We start from the raw sequence: 13,364 nt of genomic DNA, 5'->3' as shown, positions 1-13,364 counted from the left end.
GAGAGAGAGAGAGAGAGAGAGAGAGAGAGGCAGAGACACAGGCAGAGGGAGAAGCAGGCTCCATGCACCGGGAGCCCGACGTGGGATTCGATCCCGGGTCTCCAGGATCGCGCCCTGGGCCAAAGGCAGGCGCCAAACTGCTGCGCCACCCAGGGATCCCTCTCATCAGTATTTTGATAGTCCTCATTATGTCCATATTCTTGAGATGTATACCTCAGTTTTCATTATTTATTCTATTGCAAATCACAGCTTTAAACAAAATTTTTCAATTCCTTGTTGCTACTATATAGAAATGCAATTAATTTTAATTATTTTAGACCTGCACACTTCAACCTTGCTAAACTCTCTGATAGTTCTAGGAGATTTGTGTGGATTCTTGGGGATTTTCCATGTGGACAGTCATATCCTCTGTGAATAGAGAGCATTGTATTTCTGTTTTTTTTTTAAAATATTTTATTTATTTATTCTTGAGAGACACACACACACACACACACAGATAGAGAGAGAGAGACAGAGAGAGAGAGGCAGAGACAGAGGCAGAGGGAGGATCAGGCTCCATGCAGGGAGCTTGATGTGGGACTTGATCCTGGGACTCCAGGATCATGCCCTGGGCTGAAGGCGGTGCTAAACTGGTGAGCCACCCAGAGATCCTTGAGACCATCATATTTCTTAATTTCTATATGCATGCCTTTTATTTCTTTTTCTTGTTTGTTGCATGGATAGGACTTCGGTATGGTGTTGAGTAGGAGCAGTGAGAGAGGACACCTGTATCCTCTTCCTCATCTTTACAGGAAAGCTCTCAGGCTTAGGCATGGTGTTGGCTGTAAGTTTTCAACAGATACCTTATATCAGGTCCACAGTGTTTTCCCAATTATTCCTTGTTTACTTTAGTCTTTTTTAAAAAGACTAAACAAGGTGGAAGAGTCCCCCATTCATTCTATGAGGTTTTCATTCCCCTGATAACAAAGCCAGTCAAAGACATGATAAGAACAGAAAACCACAAACCAGTATCCTTCATGAACAGTGATGCAAAAGACCTCAAGAAAACACTAGCAAACTGAATTCAGCAGCATAGTCAAAGGATTATATGCTACAACCAAAAAGGATCCTTTTCTGGAATTCAAGGACAGTTCCACATATGAAAATCAGTCAATAGAAAACCCCACATTCCCAGATTAAAGAAAAAAGTACAAGATACTCTCAACTGATACAGAAAAAGCATTTGAGAAAATTCAACACTCTTTCATGATGAAAACACTCAACAAATTAGGAATAGAAGGAACTATCTCAACATAATAAAATATACATGTGATAACCCCACAGTAAACATCACACTCAACAGTTAAAGACAGCTTTTCTTCTAAGATCAGGAACAATACAGGATGCCCACTTTTACTACTTCTAATCACCACACTACTGGAGGCTCTAGGAGAGTAGTTAGACAATAAAATAAATAAAAGCAGTCTAAATTAGAAAGGAAAAAAAAATCACCTCTGTTCACAGATGCTATGATCTTATATGTAGGAAATCCTAAAGACCTGTTAGTACTAGGAATGAATTCAGAAAGATGGCAGTATACAAAGTCAACACACAAAAATGAGTTGCATTTCTATACACTAATAATGAATAGCCCAAAAAGGAAATTATAAAAACAATTCCACTTACCATTGCATCCAAAAAGAATAAAATAAAGGGAATTAACCATGGAGGCAAAAGCCCTGTATGATGAAAACTAAAAAACGTTGCTGACAGATGGTAAAGAAGACATGATTCAATGGGAAGACATTCCATGTTCACAGGTTGGAAGGCTCAGGATTGCTAAGATGTCCATACTACCCAAAGCAATCTACGGACATAATACAATTGCTATTGAAATCTCAATGATGTTTTTTACAGAAACATTAAACCCCTCAAACTCACACAGAATCTGTGCATAGTCAGAACAATTCTGAAAAAAGAAGGCCAGAGGACGTACACTTCCTGATTTCAAAACCACAAAGCTATGGTAATTACCACAGGGTGGTACTGGCATAAAACAGGCGGCCATGTAAACTAATGGAATAGCATAGAGTCCAGAAATAAACCTTCACATCAGGTCAAATCATTTTTCACAAGGGTACCAAGTCCATTCAATGGAGGAAGGACAGTCTTTTCAAAAAATGGTGCCAGGAAAACTGACTATCCGAAAGGCCCCTACCTCACACCACACACAAAAATGAACTCACAACGGATCCATGACACAAATTGAAGACCTAAAATTATAAAACTCTTGGAAGAAAACAAAAACACAGGATGAACGGCTTCACAACACTGGGTTCCACAGTGATGTCCTGGATATGATAGCAAGGCACAGCAACATAAAAAATAAAAAACTTGGAGTTCACGAAAATTTTAAATATTTTCGCCTCAAAAGACAATACCAATGGAGAATAAAACGTAACCCAGAGAAATGGGAGAAAACATTTGAAAATCACGTTCCGTTAAGGGATTCATATCTAAAATGTTCAGAGAATTCCCAAAACTCAATAACAAAAAGCCAAACCACCCCATTCAGAAACAAGCAGTGGACTTGAATAGACATTTTTCCAAAGACCTACAAGGTATGTGACCAATGAGCAGATGAAAAGATGCTCAACATCGCTCATCATTAGAGACATGCGCATCAAAAGTCCAATGAGAAGCCACCCATTTTACACCCATTAGGATAAATATATAATATTTATGTAAATATTATCACAACGAGGAGATAGTGTATATGATATATATGCAAGAAGAAGATAGCAAGTGTTGATGAGGGTGTGGAGAAATTGAAGCCCTTGGGGGTTGTGAGTGGGAACGTGAACTGGCCACGGCCACTGTGGAAGTTAGTACGGTGGTTCTTCAAAAGATGAACAGTGGAATTACCACACGGTCCAGCACTTATACGGGCATTTGCTCAAGAGAACTGGAAGCAGGCCTTCAAGGAGATCTCTGACAGCCGTGGTCACAGCGGCATCATTCACAAGAGCTAGAGTCGAGCGGCCCAAGCGTCCACCGAGGGATGAGTAGAGAAGCAAACGCGGTCCCGCCCGCGGAACAGTGTTCAGCCTTAAAGAGGAAGCGAGTCTGACTCCAATGTGGGTGAGGCATGAGGACCTCGAGGCCGGAGACACAGGCCAGTCACAGAGAGACAACTAGGACGTGACCCCCCTTCTCTGAGGTGCTTCGGGGACAGAGGAGGGAGGGTGCGTGCCAGGGGCGGCGGAGGGGCAATGGCCAGTCTGTGTCCCACAGGGACGTGGCTTCATTTTCCCAAGAATGGAAGAGTCTGGGGGACGGGCGGCGGGATGATCGCCCCACGTCAAGAACGTGCTTAGCACCCCTGAACTGTATGCTTGAAGATGGTTAAGACGGTAGATGTGGTGTTATGTGCATTTGGCATCAATAAAGACAAATTTTAAAAAAGAAGAATAAAAGGAAGGGAGCGTTCACACCGTGAAGAGACGCAGAGGAAATTTACACACCCGGGCGGGAATGAAAAAGCCACCCACGGAGTCCCCGCGCTGTCTGTGCATCCTGCCCTAGGAGGTCCCTGGAAGGACCCAGGGTGGAGACGCTACGCCAGCAGGTGCCGCTGGCTGCACGGGATGGGCGGGGGGGGGGGGGGTCACTGAGCGTCCCCGGACTATTATGGGGACCCCAGACCCAAACACTGGCTGCCTGTGCCTCCCCCAGTGCCCAAGGCCATCTGTGAACTTGAGGGTGCCCGGAGCTCCGCTGGGGTGGCCCTCCTGCATGGGGCCGGAAATATTCTCCAGGGGGTGAGAGCCCCAACGGCGATAAGCACCTTGTGCCTTTCCTTCTCCGCTGTGCTTGTCTGGTGCTCCTCGGGTCCTGAACATGACACGCTGGCTTCAGGGTCTTGTCAGGGCTCTGGGTTGGCCCAGGTGGGAAGTATCCAGTCCCTGTTACCCCATCTTGGCAGCAGCAGTGCCTCCCCCAGCCTGCCACCTCTCCATGGAATGAGCAGAGCACGCAGGAGGACCCCAGGGGGACCCCAGGAGGCCCCCAGGCCCCCAGGGGCTATGCTGCCTGCGGTCCCCAGGCCAGCTTGTCCGGGCCGCTTGACCAGCTGGGGCGGTGGGTGGAGATGGACCCAGGGCTGAGCCCCCCAGGCCATACCCCATGTGTAGGTGGCCAGCCTTGGGAGCCTCGGGGACGCATCTGGGGCCCAGCAGCCCTGACCATCTGTGCCAGGGCGTGAGTTCCACCCCGCAGACTCGCCCAGAGCAGTTGGGCCCTGGCCCTTGGGGACCTCTCATCCCTCCTCCCAAAAATGTTCACGCGGGAAGGGACCACTGTCAGGTCCAAACCCCGGGACCCCACCCCCGTGAGAGTCAGATGAAAGGAAGCAGGTCAGCAGGTGAAGTGAGTTTATTGGGGTGCCCAGGGAGGTGCGGACAGGTCGGAGAGGAGGTCAGGTGACCCGAGCAGAGGAACTGGGAGGGAAGGCAGGTGACCCAGGTCAGGTGGAGGTGTGTCTTGGGAGCAGGAGCCCCGGGGATCTTAGGTTCAGCGTTCTTAGGAGGGAGGAGGTGAAGGTCAGGTCAGGAGAGTGGACACCCGGGGGTACCCCATCCTGGGTGGTGGCAGCCACCTAGCATAGGTGAGGGCTGGGCTGAGGGGTGGCCGGGAGGCCCACGGTCCCTGGGTGGGGCTTGAGCCCAGTGCCCCGGGGGCACGTGCCCCATCAGCGGGAGCACACGGGGCGGCACAGCAGGGACACGCTGGAAGCCTGGGGGCGGCAGCTGGGCTGGCAGGGGGAGGGGGTGGCGCAGCAGGCGGGCCTGCACACGGGGCGGCAGAGGAGGGACACGCAGGAGGAGGGTCTGCAGGGGCTGGGCTGGCAGCAGGGGGAGGCCTGGCAGCAGATGGGCTTGCAGCAGACAGGGGTGCAGCAGACAGGGCTTGCAGCAGACGGGGATGCAGCACAAGGGCTTGCAGCAGACAGGGGTGCAGCAGACGGGTTTGCAGCAGACAGGGGTGCAGCAGACGGGCTTGCAGACAGACACAGCTGTCCTCCTGGCAAGGGGAGGAGCTGCAGCAAGGAGGGCTGGCAGCTAGACTGCTGGCTGCAGGGGGAGGACTCACAGCACAGGGGCTTGCAGCAGACAGGGGTGCAGCAGACGGGCTTGCAGCAGACAGGGGTGCAGCACACGGGTTTGCAGCAGACAGACACACAGCTGTCTTCCTGGCAGGGGGAGGAGCTGCAGCAGGAGGGCTGGCAGCTAGACTGCTGGCAGCAGGGGGAGACTGAGCAAGGGGATGCCTCACAGCAGATGGGCTTGCAGCAGACAGGGGTGCAGCACACGGGCTTGCAGCAGACAGGGGTGCAGCACACGGGCTTGCAGCAGACAGGGGTGCAGCACACGGGCTTGCAGCAGACAGACACACCGCAGCCCTCCTGGCAGGGGGAGCAGCTGCCGCACGAGGGCTGGCAGGAGCCGGGGCAGGCTGGTGGGCAGGGGCTGGACCCGCAGCTCGCAGGGGTGCAGAGGAGGGTCAGGCAGGAGGCCGGGGCGCAGCAGGGGGGCTCGCAGTAGCTCTCGGGACAGTCGTCTACCTGCCAGGAGGGGTCGGGGCAGGAGTCGCCGGAGCCGGGCAGGCAGACGCGGCCGCTGTAGCTCAGGTCGCTGGAGCAGACGGACAGGGTGGAGGCGGGCCATGGTGTGGGTGCTGGGGCGGGGTGTGGGTGCGGGTGGGTGTGTGGGTGCGGGTGTGGCTGTGAGTGTGTGAGGTGCTGGGCCGGCGGCTTTTATACCCCTCCTGGTGCGTGTTGTCCTGCGTAACTGAGGACACTTCCCCTTCCTTGTTGGTGTTGGGAGCTGGTTTTCAGGGACCCCTCATTAGGGCTGCTTTATTTTTCCAGAAGATGCCACCCAGCTCGTAAAAGTCCTGCCCGTCAGATATGGAAAAGCATACATACAAGAGGGAAAGGAGAGAATGGAAATAACTCAATATTATGTAGACTTATGCCTTATTTTTTAGCTTTTTTTTTTAACGTTGGACCTTTTAGTCTGGTTTTGCTTTTTATTAGATCTGTATTAATTGGTTAATTAACCAGTGATTTAGTTTTACATTTAAGCTAGAATTAATCTCTTTGATATTTCTTTGCCTTTTTTTTAAAAAAACTACTTTCAGTTTTTAGATGTTTTATCTAATCTATTTAGAGCTTCATCACCATGGCAATATATATTTCCCTTAAAACACCGTAAACAAATATAGTAGGAGTGCACCATTTTAATCTTTACTAGTTATTGTGAGATTGCTGTGTAAGTTAATAAATACGTTCGTAAATACATTGTTTGCAGGAAGAAAATTTCTGAGTTACAGCTCAGGAAAAGCCTCCTGAATCTACGTTGTAAGCATTACTTAACACAGTATAAAGATGAAAAGGCAACAAAAATAATTCCTACTCCTTCAGCCCCTCATTGCAACAAAGCCCTTAGCTGGGAGAACCTTATTCCCCTCTTTCCTCTTCCTTCTCCAATTCCCACTTATTGTCACCTTGTAATATTCGGAGAGCACTTGGATTATGGGTCTGAATAGAGAAATGCTGTCAGATAATCATTATCCCACATACCAGTAACTTATACTCAAAGATGGGATGGAGTTGTAAAGTGCTTTTATAATACAATATTATTATTGTTAAAGGCAAGGGTTGACTCTTTGTTTTATTTTGACATGGCATGTCCTAAAATAAATATCAATTCAATATGGAAAAAAAAAAAAAGTCCTGCCCATGTGCTGGGTCCAACATTCCTGTTGATTGGAGGGCATGGGGGCGTCTGGCCAGGGTTGAACCGAGGCTGGGGTGCAGTGGCCGCCACCTTGGGGATGGGGTGCTGGGGGAGGGAGACTTAGGTTCTGGCCTCCGCAGTGATTCCCATCTCTGAGGCAGGTGATCCCTGTGATTTTGCATTTGTTACCACGTCCGCAGAGATGAAGGGAGGCTGGACACATACCTGGGAGGGCGCTGTCCGGGGTTCAGGGCCGGCTGTCCCTCCCCGGTCACCGTGGTCACGGCGTGGTGCAAGGCTGTGGCCCAGGGCGGGGCCGGCCTTGGGCAGAGGGGTTCTGTCCTTGGTCCGTGATGGGCTGGGCCTGTGCTGGCCAGGCAGCGGCCCCAAGCTCGGGGCGTGTCCCCTTTCCAAGCTGTGGGTCCCGGGGCCCTGCAGCTCTGGCCTTGAGGCTCCGTGGTGGTGCCAGGCGAGCGGCTGCCCCGGGCTGGCCTTGGGGGGCAGCTTGTTGCGTTTCCTTTCCCTCCTCACTCGGACCCTCATGCCGTCTGCCTGGGTGGCTGGGCCGGGAGCCCTCTCCGTGAGCCCTTGGGACACCCCTGTGGGCTATTCAGTGTCCAGGCAGCAGCCCCTGAGGGCTCTTCAAATTGGCACCCCTGGGGCCGGGGCTGGGCTGGGCCAGGGTCCCTGCAAGAGGCGGAGGGGACAGATGGACAAGTAACAGGCGGCAGGGGCCTTGGGGGGCTCGGGGTATCAGCGAGGCCAGATCGAAGGGGTCCTTGATGTCTCAGTCCCTGGGGGGGGGCGTCCAGGGGCCATGCCCGGGGGCCTGGGGTGGCTGGGATGGCAGGCAGACCCCCAGGGGGTTAGAGCTTCCATCCTTGGCTGGGGTTTGGGGGTGGCCGGACCCGACTCCTTAGCTGGATGCAGCTGAGGCTTTATTTTAATTTTTTTTATTTTTTAAAGATTTTTAAATTTATTTATTCATGAGAAACACAGGGAGAGGGGTACAGAGACACAGGCAGAGGGAGAAGCAGGCTCCATGCAGGGAGCCCGACATGGGACTCCATCCCGGGACCCCCGGATCAGGGCTTGGGCTGCAGTTGGCAATAAACGGCTGAGCCAACTGGGTTGCCCTTATTTTATTTTTATCATAATTTTTATTTTATGTTGTCTCATTGACACCTGAGACCAGAGTGGGTAGAAATAGGAAGGTTTGATCAAACTCACCCGCATCTGCTTCCCGAGGCTGCGGTAACGGGTGACCACACCCCTGAGCTTCACAACCCACGTTCAGGTCTCAGCGTCCTGAGCTGAGGTCAGGGTGTGGGCAGGGCCGCCCCCCGGGGGGTCCTGGGCACGGCCCTCCTGCCCCCTCAGCCTGGGGGCCCTGCTCCCCGCCGCGGGGCCTCGGCCTTGCAGCTCTGCCTCTGGTCCCGTCGCCCCCGCCCCCCGGGTCTGCGGGCAAAGGAGGACGGGGCCTCGACCCCTGGCGTAAGGTCACCTGTGCCCGCGTCGAGGGCCCACCTGGCCGCCTGCCCGTCTGCCCGCCGCCGGATTCCGAGTTTCCCTGAATTTCCGCAGCGACCTGCCATCCCCTGGCCACACAGGGGCCGTCCGCAAGACCGGACCCCGGGGCGGCCGAGTCACAGGGTCCCGCGAGGATGATGTGACAGCACGGCAGGGCCTGACGCTCCCGCACAGCTTCCCAGAGGCAGGGGCCGTGTGGCAGGAAGGATGGCGCGTCACAGCGGGACCCCGGGGCCCCCGACCTAGGAAAGTGACATGCGCTTAGCTGGAAAGTTCGCGGCTGCCGTCAGGCACGGGGTGTGACCAGAATTTGTGCAGGGGGCCCGAGGCTTCAGGGTCTCTGGGGGTGGCCAAGGCCTCGCCGCGTAGAGGGTTCGAGGGCGGATTTTGGGCCATCAGGCAGGTTCTGGAGACCCCGAGAGCTGTCTCCCACCCCTGGGAAGGGGCGCCCCAGGAGGCCCGGGCTCCCTGCACGCCCAGGACAGGCCCCGGGCCGGACACGTCAGGGCAGCCCAAGGTCTCAACGCCCCAGCAGGTGGGGGGTGCGGGCTCAGGGTGCAGGGCCCCAGAAAACTCAGGTGCGCGGCAGGACGGAGGTGTGTGCGGGAGCCCAGGGCCCAGCTCTGCAGGGACAGTCCCCGGGAGACGGGACAGGGTGAGACTAACTTCAGGTACGGGGCCAGGCTGGGTCAGGGCCGGGTGCGGGAGGGTGGGGACAAGGGGGCCTCGGGGGAGTGTGTGAGGGACGGACAGGGTCCCCGGGGGCGGGAGGCTCCACCCTGCAGGGGACTCACGCAGTGCGGGGCTGGGTTGGGGGCGGCTGGGCCCTCCCCTCCCGTCCTCCCCGCTCAGGGCACGTCCTGCGGGCTCCCTGCAGGGGAGGGTGCCCAGGGTTACGGCGCCGCGACCGGGTCCCTGAGGATCCGCCCACCAGGGCCCGCTTCTGGGACGGGGGTGCCCGGGCCGTGGCCGTGGCCGCCCTGCCTGGGACTGGCCCTGACGCTGTGGGCGGGAGCCCCGGACCAGGCCGGCGAGGGGCGTCCCTGGAGGGGCCCAGAGGCCGAGGATGGGCCGGGCAGCGGGGGCCCCGGGCGCCCTCGGGGAGGGCTGGCAATTCAGCTAGAAAAGGCCCACGGAGAGCCCAGGGTCCTCGGGGTTAATTCAAGGCAGGTTTATGCGGTTTATCGGAGCAGCTCTGAGGAGGTGAGACCAGCGAGGCCTCCCTGTGGACATGGTCCCTGGGCAGGACGCCGGACCCTGCGAGGACGCGGCCGTGGGCGTGGGAAGGGCTCTCCTGAGTGTGATGGGAACCGCCTCCTGGCCTGAGAGGAGGGTGCTGTCCACGGTCACGGGGGTTCCCGAGACACAGACCCAAAGCAGCTGGGAGGCTGGCAGGGGGAGAGCTCGGGGTCCCCAGAGTTCCCTGCTGGCCCTGGGGGACGTGCCCCCCAGCAACAGGACGGGACCCTGGGTTCCTGCCTCCCACCCTGAAGACTGTGCTTCCAACCTAGTGGTTTCCTCTGGAGGCTTGGAGCAGTGCCTCCCCCAGCCCGCCGACTCTCCACGGATGAGCAGAGCACGCGGGAGGACCCCAGGGGGACCCCAGGAGGCCCCTAGGCCCCAGGGTCTGTGCGGCCCGCGGCCCCCAGGCCGGCTTGTCTGGGCCGTTTTGCCCAGCTGGGGCGGTGAGTGGAGATGGACCCGGGCTGAGCCCCCCAAGTCGCGCCCCGTGTGCAGGTGGCCAGCCTCGGGGGCCCCGGTGACCCATGCTGGGCCCAGCAGACCTGACAGTCTCGGGCGAGGCCGTGAGTCTTACCCCGCGGCCCCACCCAGAGCAGTTGGGCCCCGGCCCTTGGGGACCTCTCATCCCTCCTCCCAATAATGTTCACGCGGGAAGAGACCACTGTTGGGTCCAAACCCCGGGACACCCCGCCTCCGTGAGAGTCAGATGAAAGGAAGCAGGTCAGTTGGGGAAGTGAGTTTATTGGGGTGCTCGGGAGGGGCCCACAGGTTGGAGGGCGAGGCCAAGTGACCTGAACAGAGGAACTGGGAGGGAAGGCCGGTGACCCAGGGCAGGTGGAGGTACATCCCGGGAGCAGGAGCCCCGGGGAGCCGCGGGGTCAGCGTTCTTGGGAGGGAGGAGGTGAAGTCAGCTCAGGAGAATGGACACCCGGGGGGACCCCGTCGTGGGTGGGGACAGCCACGTAGCACAGGTGAGGGCTGAGCTGAGGGGTGGCCGGGAGGCCCACGGTCCCTGGGTGGGGCCTGAGCCCAGCGCTACGGGAGCACGTGCCCCATCAGCGGGAGCACCCGGGTCGGCACAGCAGGGACACGCTGGAAGCCTGGGGGTGGCAGCTGGGCTGGCAGGGGGAGGGGGTGGCGCAGCAGGCGGGCCTGCACACGGGGCGGCAGAGGAGGGACACGCAGGAAGAGGGTCTGAAGGGGCTGGGCAGACAGCAGGGGGAGGCCTGGCAGCAGACCGGTTTGCAGCAGACGGGCTTGCAGCAGACAGGGGTGCAGCACACGGGCTTGCAGCAGACAGACACACAGCTGTCTTCCTGGCAGGGGGAGGAGCTGCAGCAAGAGGGCTGGCAGCTAGACTGATGGCAGCAGGGGGAGGCTGAGCAAGGGGAGGCCTCACAGCAGACGGGCTTGCAGCAGACAGGGGTGCAGCAGACGGGCTTGCAGCAGACGGGGGTGCAGCACACGGGCTTGCAGCAGACAGACACACCGCAGCCCTCCTGGCAGGGGGAGCAGCTGCCGCACGAGGGCTGGCAGGAGCTGGGGCAGGCTTGTGGGCAGGAGCTGGACCCGCAGCTCGCAGGGGTGCAGAGGAGGGTCAGGCAGGAGGCCGGGGCGCAGCAGAGGGGCTCGCAGTAGCTCTCGGGACAGTCGTCCACCTGCCAGGAGGGGTCGGGGCAGGAGTCACCGGAGCCGGGCAGGCAGACGCGGCCGCCGTAGCTCAGGTCGCTGGAGCAGACGGACAGGGTGGAGGCGGCCATGGTGTGGGTGCTGGGGCGGGGTGTGGGTGCAGGTGAGTGTGTGGGTGCAGGTGTGGCTGTGAGTGTGTGAAGTCGGGTGTTTGGGCTTATATACACCCCAGGGCGGCGTGTTGTCCATCACGAGGCCCTGAAAGGCCTTTTCCTGTTGTGGGAGCAGGTGCCTGAGGCTCCGGGTCACGCGCACCCCGGTGGGTAGCTCTGCCCTTTGGTTATCCAGGCGGGTCAGTGGTCCCGATCCCGCCCTCACCCCTGCTCCCAGCGTCTCCCTGGGGGCTTCCCACTATTGGACCCCATGCTCCTCAGCACGCGGTGGAAACACACACATATTTTATTGTCGTTATTTTGTCGATCATCTTTATTTGGGGATATATCCTCTCCCGAGTCCAGGAACCAGTGAATGGCTGTGAGCTGTATTTATTTTTAGCAAACACATGCGTCACAGGTCTATGCCAGCAACTCTCCTGAGCAGCTGTGTACACATCAGCCCCGTGACAATGACTGTGGTATCTACCTTATCGATGGGGAAACTGAGGCAGAGCCGCGGCGGCCGGGCAAGGGCCCAGGGGGAGGATCCCCGGGGTCGTGGAGCCCAGGCGGCTGGCAGAGCCCCGGTGGAGGGTCCCTGGGGTTGCAGCGGCCCCACAGGCGCTCGAGGGGTGGGTCCCTGGGGTTGTGGGGCCCAGGCAGCCGCCCAAGGACTCGGGACGGAGGGTCCTCCATGTTGCAGAGCCAGGCGGCCCTGCAGGGGCTCAGCGCAGAGGCACAGCCTGCCCGAGTCCCGGGTATGGGGCAGGGGCGCTTGTGAGCTACATCGGCTGCCTGTGTGGGGCCCAGGGTCTGGGGGTGGGGATCTGCCCCCTGGGAGGCTGCGCCTAGCTGGGGCAGGGCCAGGGGAGCCCCTCCAAGTGTCCGCGCAGGCCCGCCAGCTTCAGGTCGTGATTGCTGCCTGGCTGCCCACCCTGTGGCGGAAGGTCCGCGAAGGGAGGGGGAACCGTCCTGGTGCCGCGTTCGGGGTCTGGCCTGGGGATGCTGGTCCGTGGTGGTGGTGGCGGCCCTGGGGTCCAGAGAAGGAGCCTGGTGTCACCAGGGGAGTGGGATGGAGGAGCGGCCAGGCAGTGTGCATGCCCAGAAGCTCCGGGGGGGTCTGCCTCGCCTTGGGGTCCCCTTCTGGAGGTGGTGAGGGGCCTCTCTGGGGAGCGTGGGGAGCTGAGGCTGCTATCCCCCGAGGGCCAGGCCCATCCTTCCGGAGCCGAGGCAGGTGCAGGCCCCTGGAGCGGCCCCCACTCCCCTGGGTGGTCGGGATGTCCACGCCATGGTGAGCGGAAGCCAGGTGACCAGCGAGGAAGGCAGATTGTATTACTGAGGGTGACGCGGGGGGACCAAGGTGAAGGTATGCTGCTGAGTGGGTGCCCGTGCAGCCACCCGGGGTTCGTGGTGAGACAGGGAGGGCACGTGAAGGGTGTCGTCGCTGGCGAGGCCACCTGGGCCTGGATCGGCACTCTGGGGTGAGGCCCTTGGCCCCCAAGGAGACGAGGTGGCCCGTGTTTCCGCAGAGACCCCGTGGCTGTGCAGGGCACATAGGTGCAAGGAGCCGGGGTCTTGGGTCCAGCTTTCAGGGGAGGCCGCCCTGGGCCGGGCCGCCGTGGTCATGTGCTGGCGGAGCGCAGGCCGTCCTCGCGGCAGCCCGAGCTGTCCAGGCGAGTCCTGGGGGGTGAGCGCTTCTCCGTGTGTCAGTGTGTGGGGGGCACCGCCCCCCTGGCCGTGAGCGCAGGGCGCTCTGTCCTCATTAGCCACCGCCTCCCGTGCCACCCACGCCCCAGCCCTGACCCCAGCCTCCTCTCCGGCTCCCAGTCCCGCTCCTCCAGGCCCTCCTACCTGTGGGCCCGACAGCATCTCTCAGGCTGCGGGCGGCTCACTTCCCTCCACGTCGTGTCCTCCAGGCTCCCCCATGTAGGAGGTGTCAGGGCTTCTTACGGTTCACGGGTGGGAAGACCCCGTGGGTGGATGGACCGCGTTTCCTGTATCCGTCCCCCCGTCCATGGACCCTTCGTGG

The 13,364-nt window shown here is 58.6% G+C and overlaps 2 protein-coding genes across 2 annotated transcripts; both read right to left on the bottom strand.

Moving 5' to 3' along the window:
- Window positions 1–4,426: 4,426 nt before the first annotated feature.
- Window positions 4,427–7,322, bottom strand: LOC125754145 (keratin-associated protein 10-7-like). Its single transcript, XM_049104707.1, is given in 4 exon segments — window positions 4,427–5,045; window positions 5,047–5,085; window positions 5,087–5,715; window positions 7,055–7,322. Coding segments are annotated over 4 exon segments (1,395 nt in total). The 3' UTR covers window positions 4,427–4,586.
- Window positions 7,323–10,606: 3,284 nt separating this feature from the next.
- Window positions 10,607–11,356, bottom strand: LOC125754119 (keratin-associated protein 10-12-like). Its single transcript, XM_049104607.1, has one exon. It carries the CDS (start codon window positions 11,309–11,311, stop codon window positions 10,607–10,609), a length of 705 nt encoding a protein of 234 aa, XP_048960564.1. The 5' UTR covers window positions 11,312–11,356.
- Between the last annotated feature and the right edge of the window lie 2,008 nt (window positions 11,357–13,364).

This window comes from Canis lupus, chromosome 31, assembly GCF_003254725.2.
Source record: "Canis lupus dingo isolate Sandy chromosome 31, ASM325472v2, whole genome shotgun sequence".
In the NCBI taxonomy this organism is placed as follows: Eukaryota; Metazoa; Chordata; class Mammalia; order Carnivora; family Canidae; genus Canis; species Canis lupus.
Note: the sequence above shows the minus strand (reverse complement) of the source record. Positions and strands in the feature narration are given on the sequence as shown.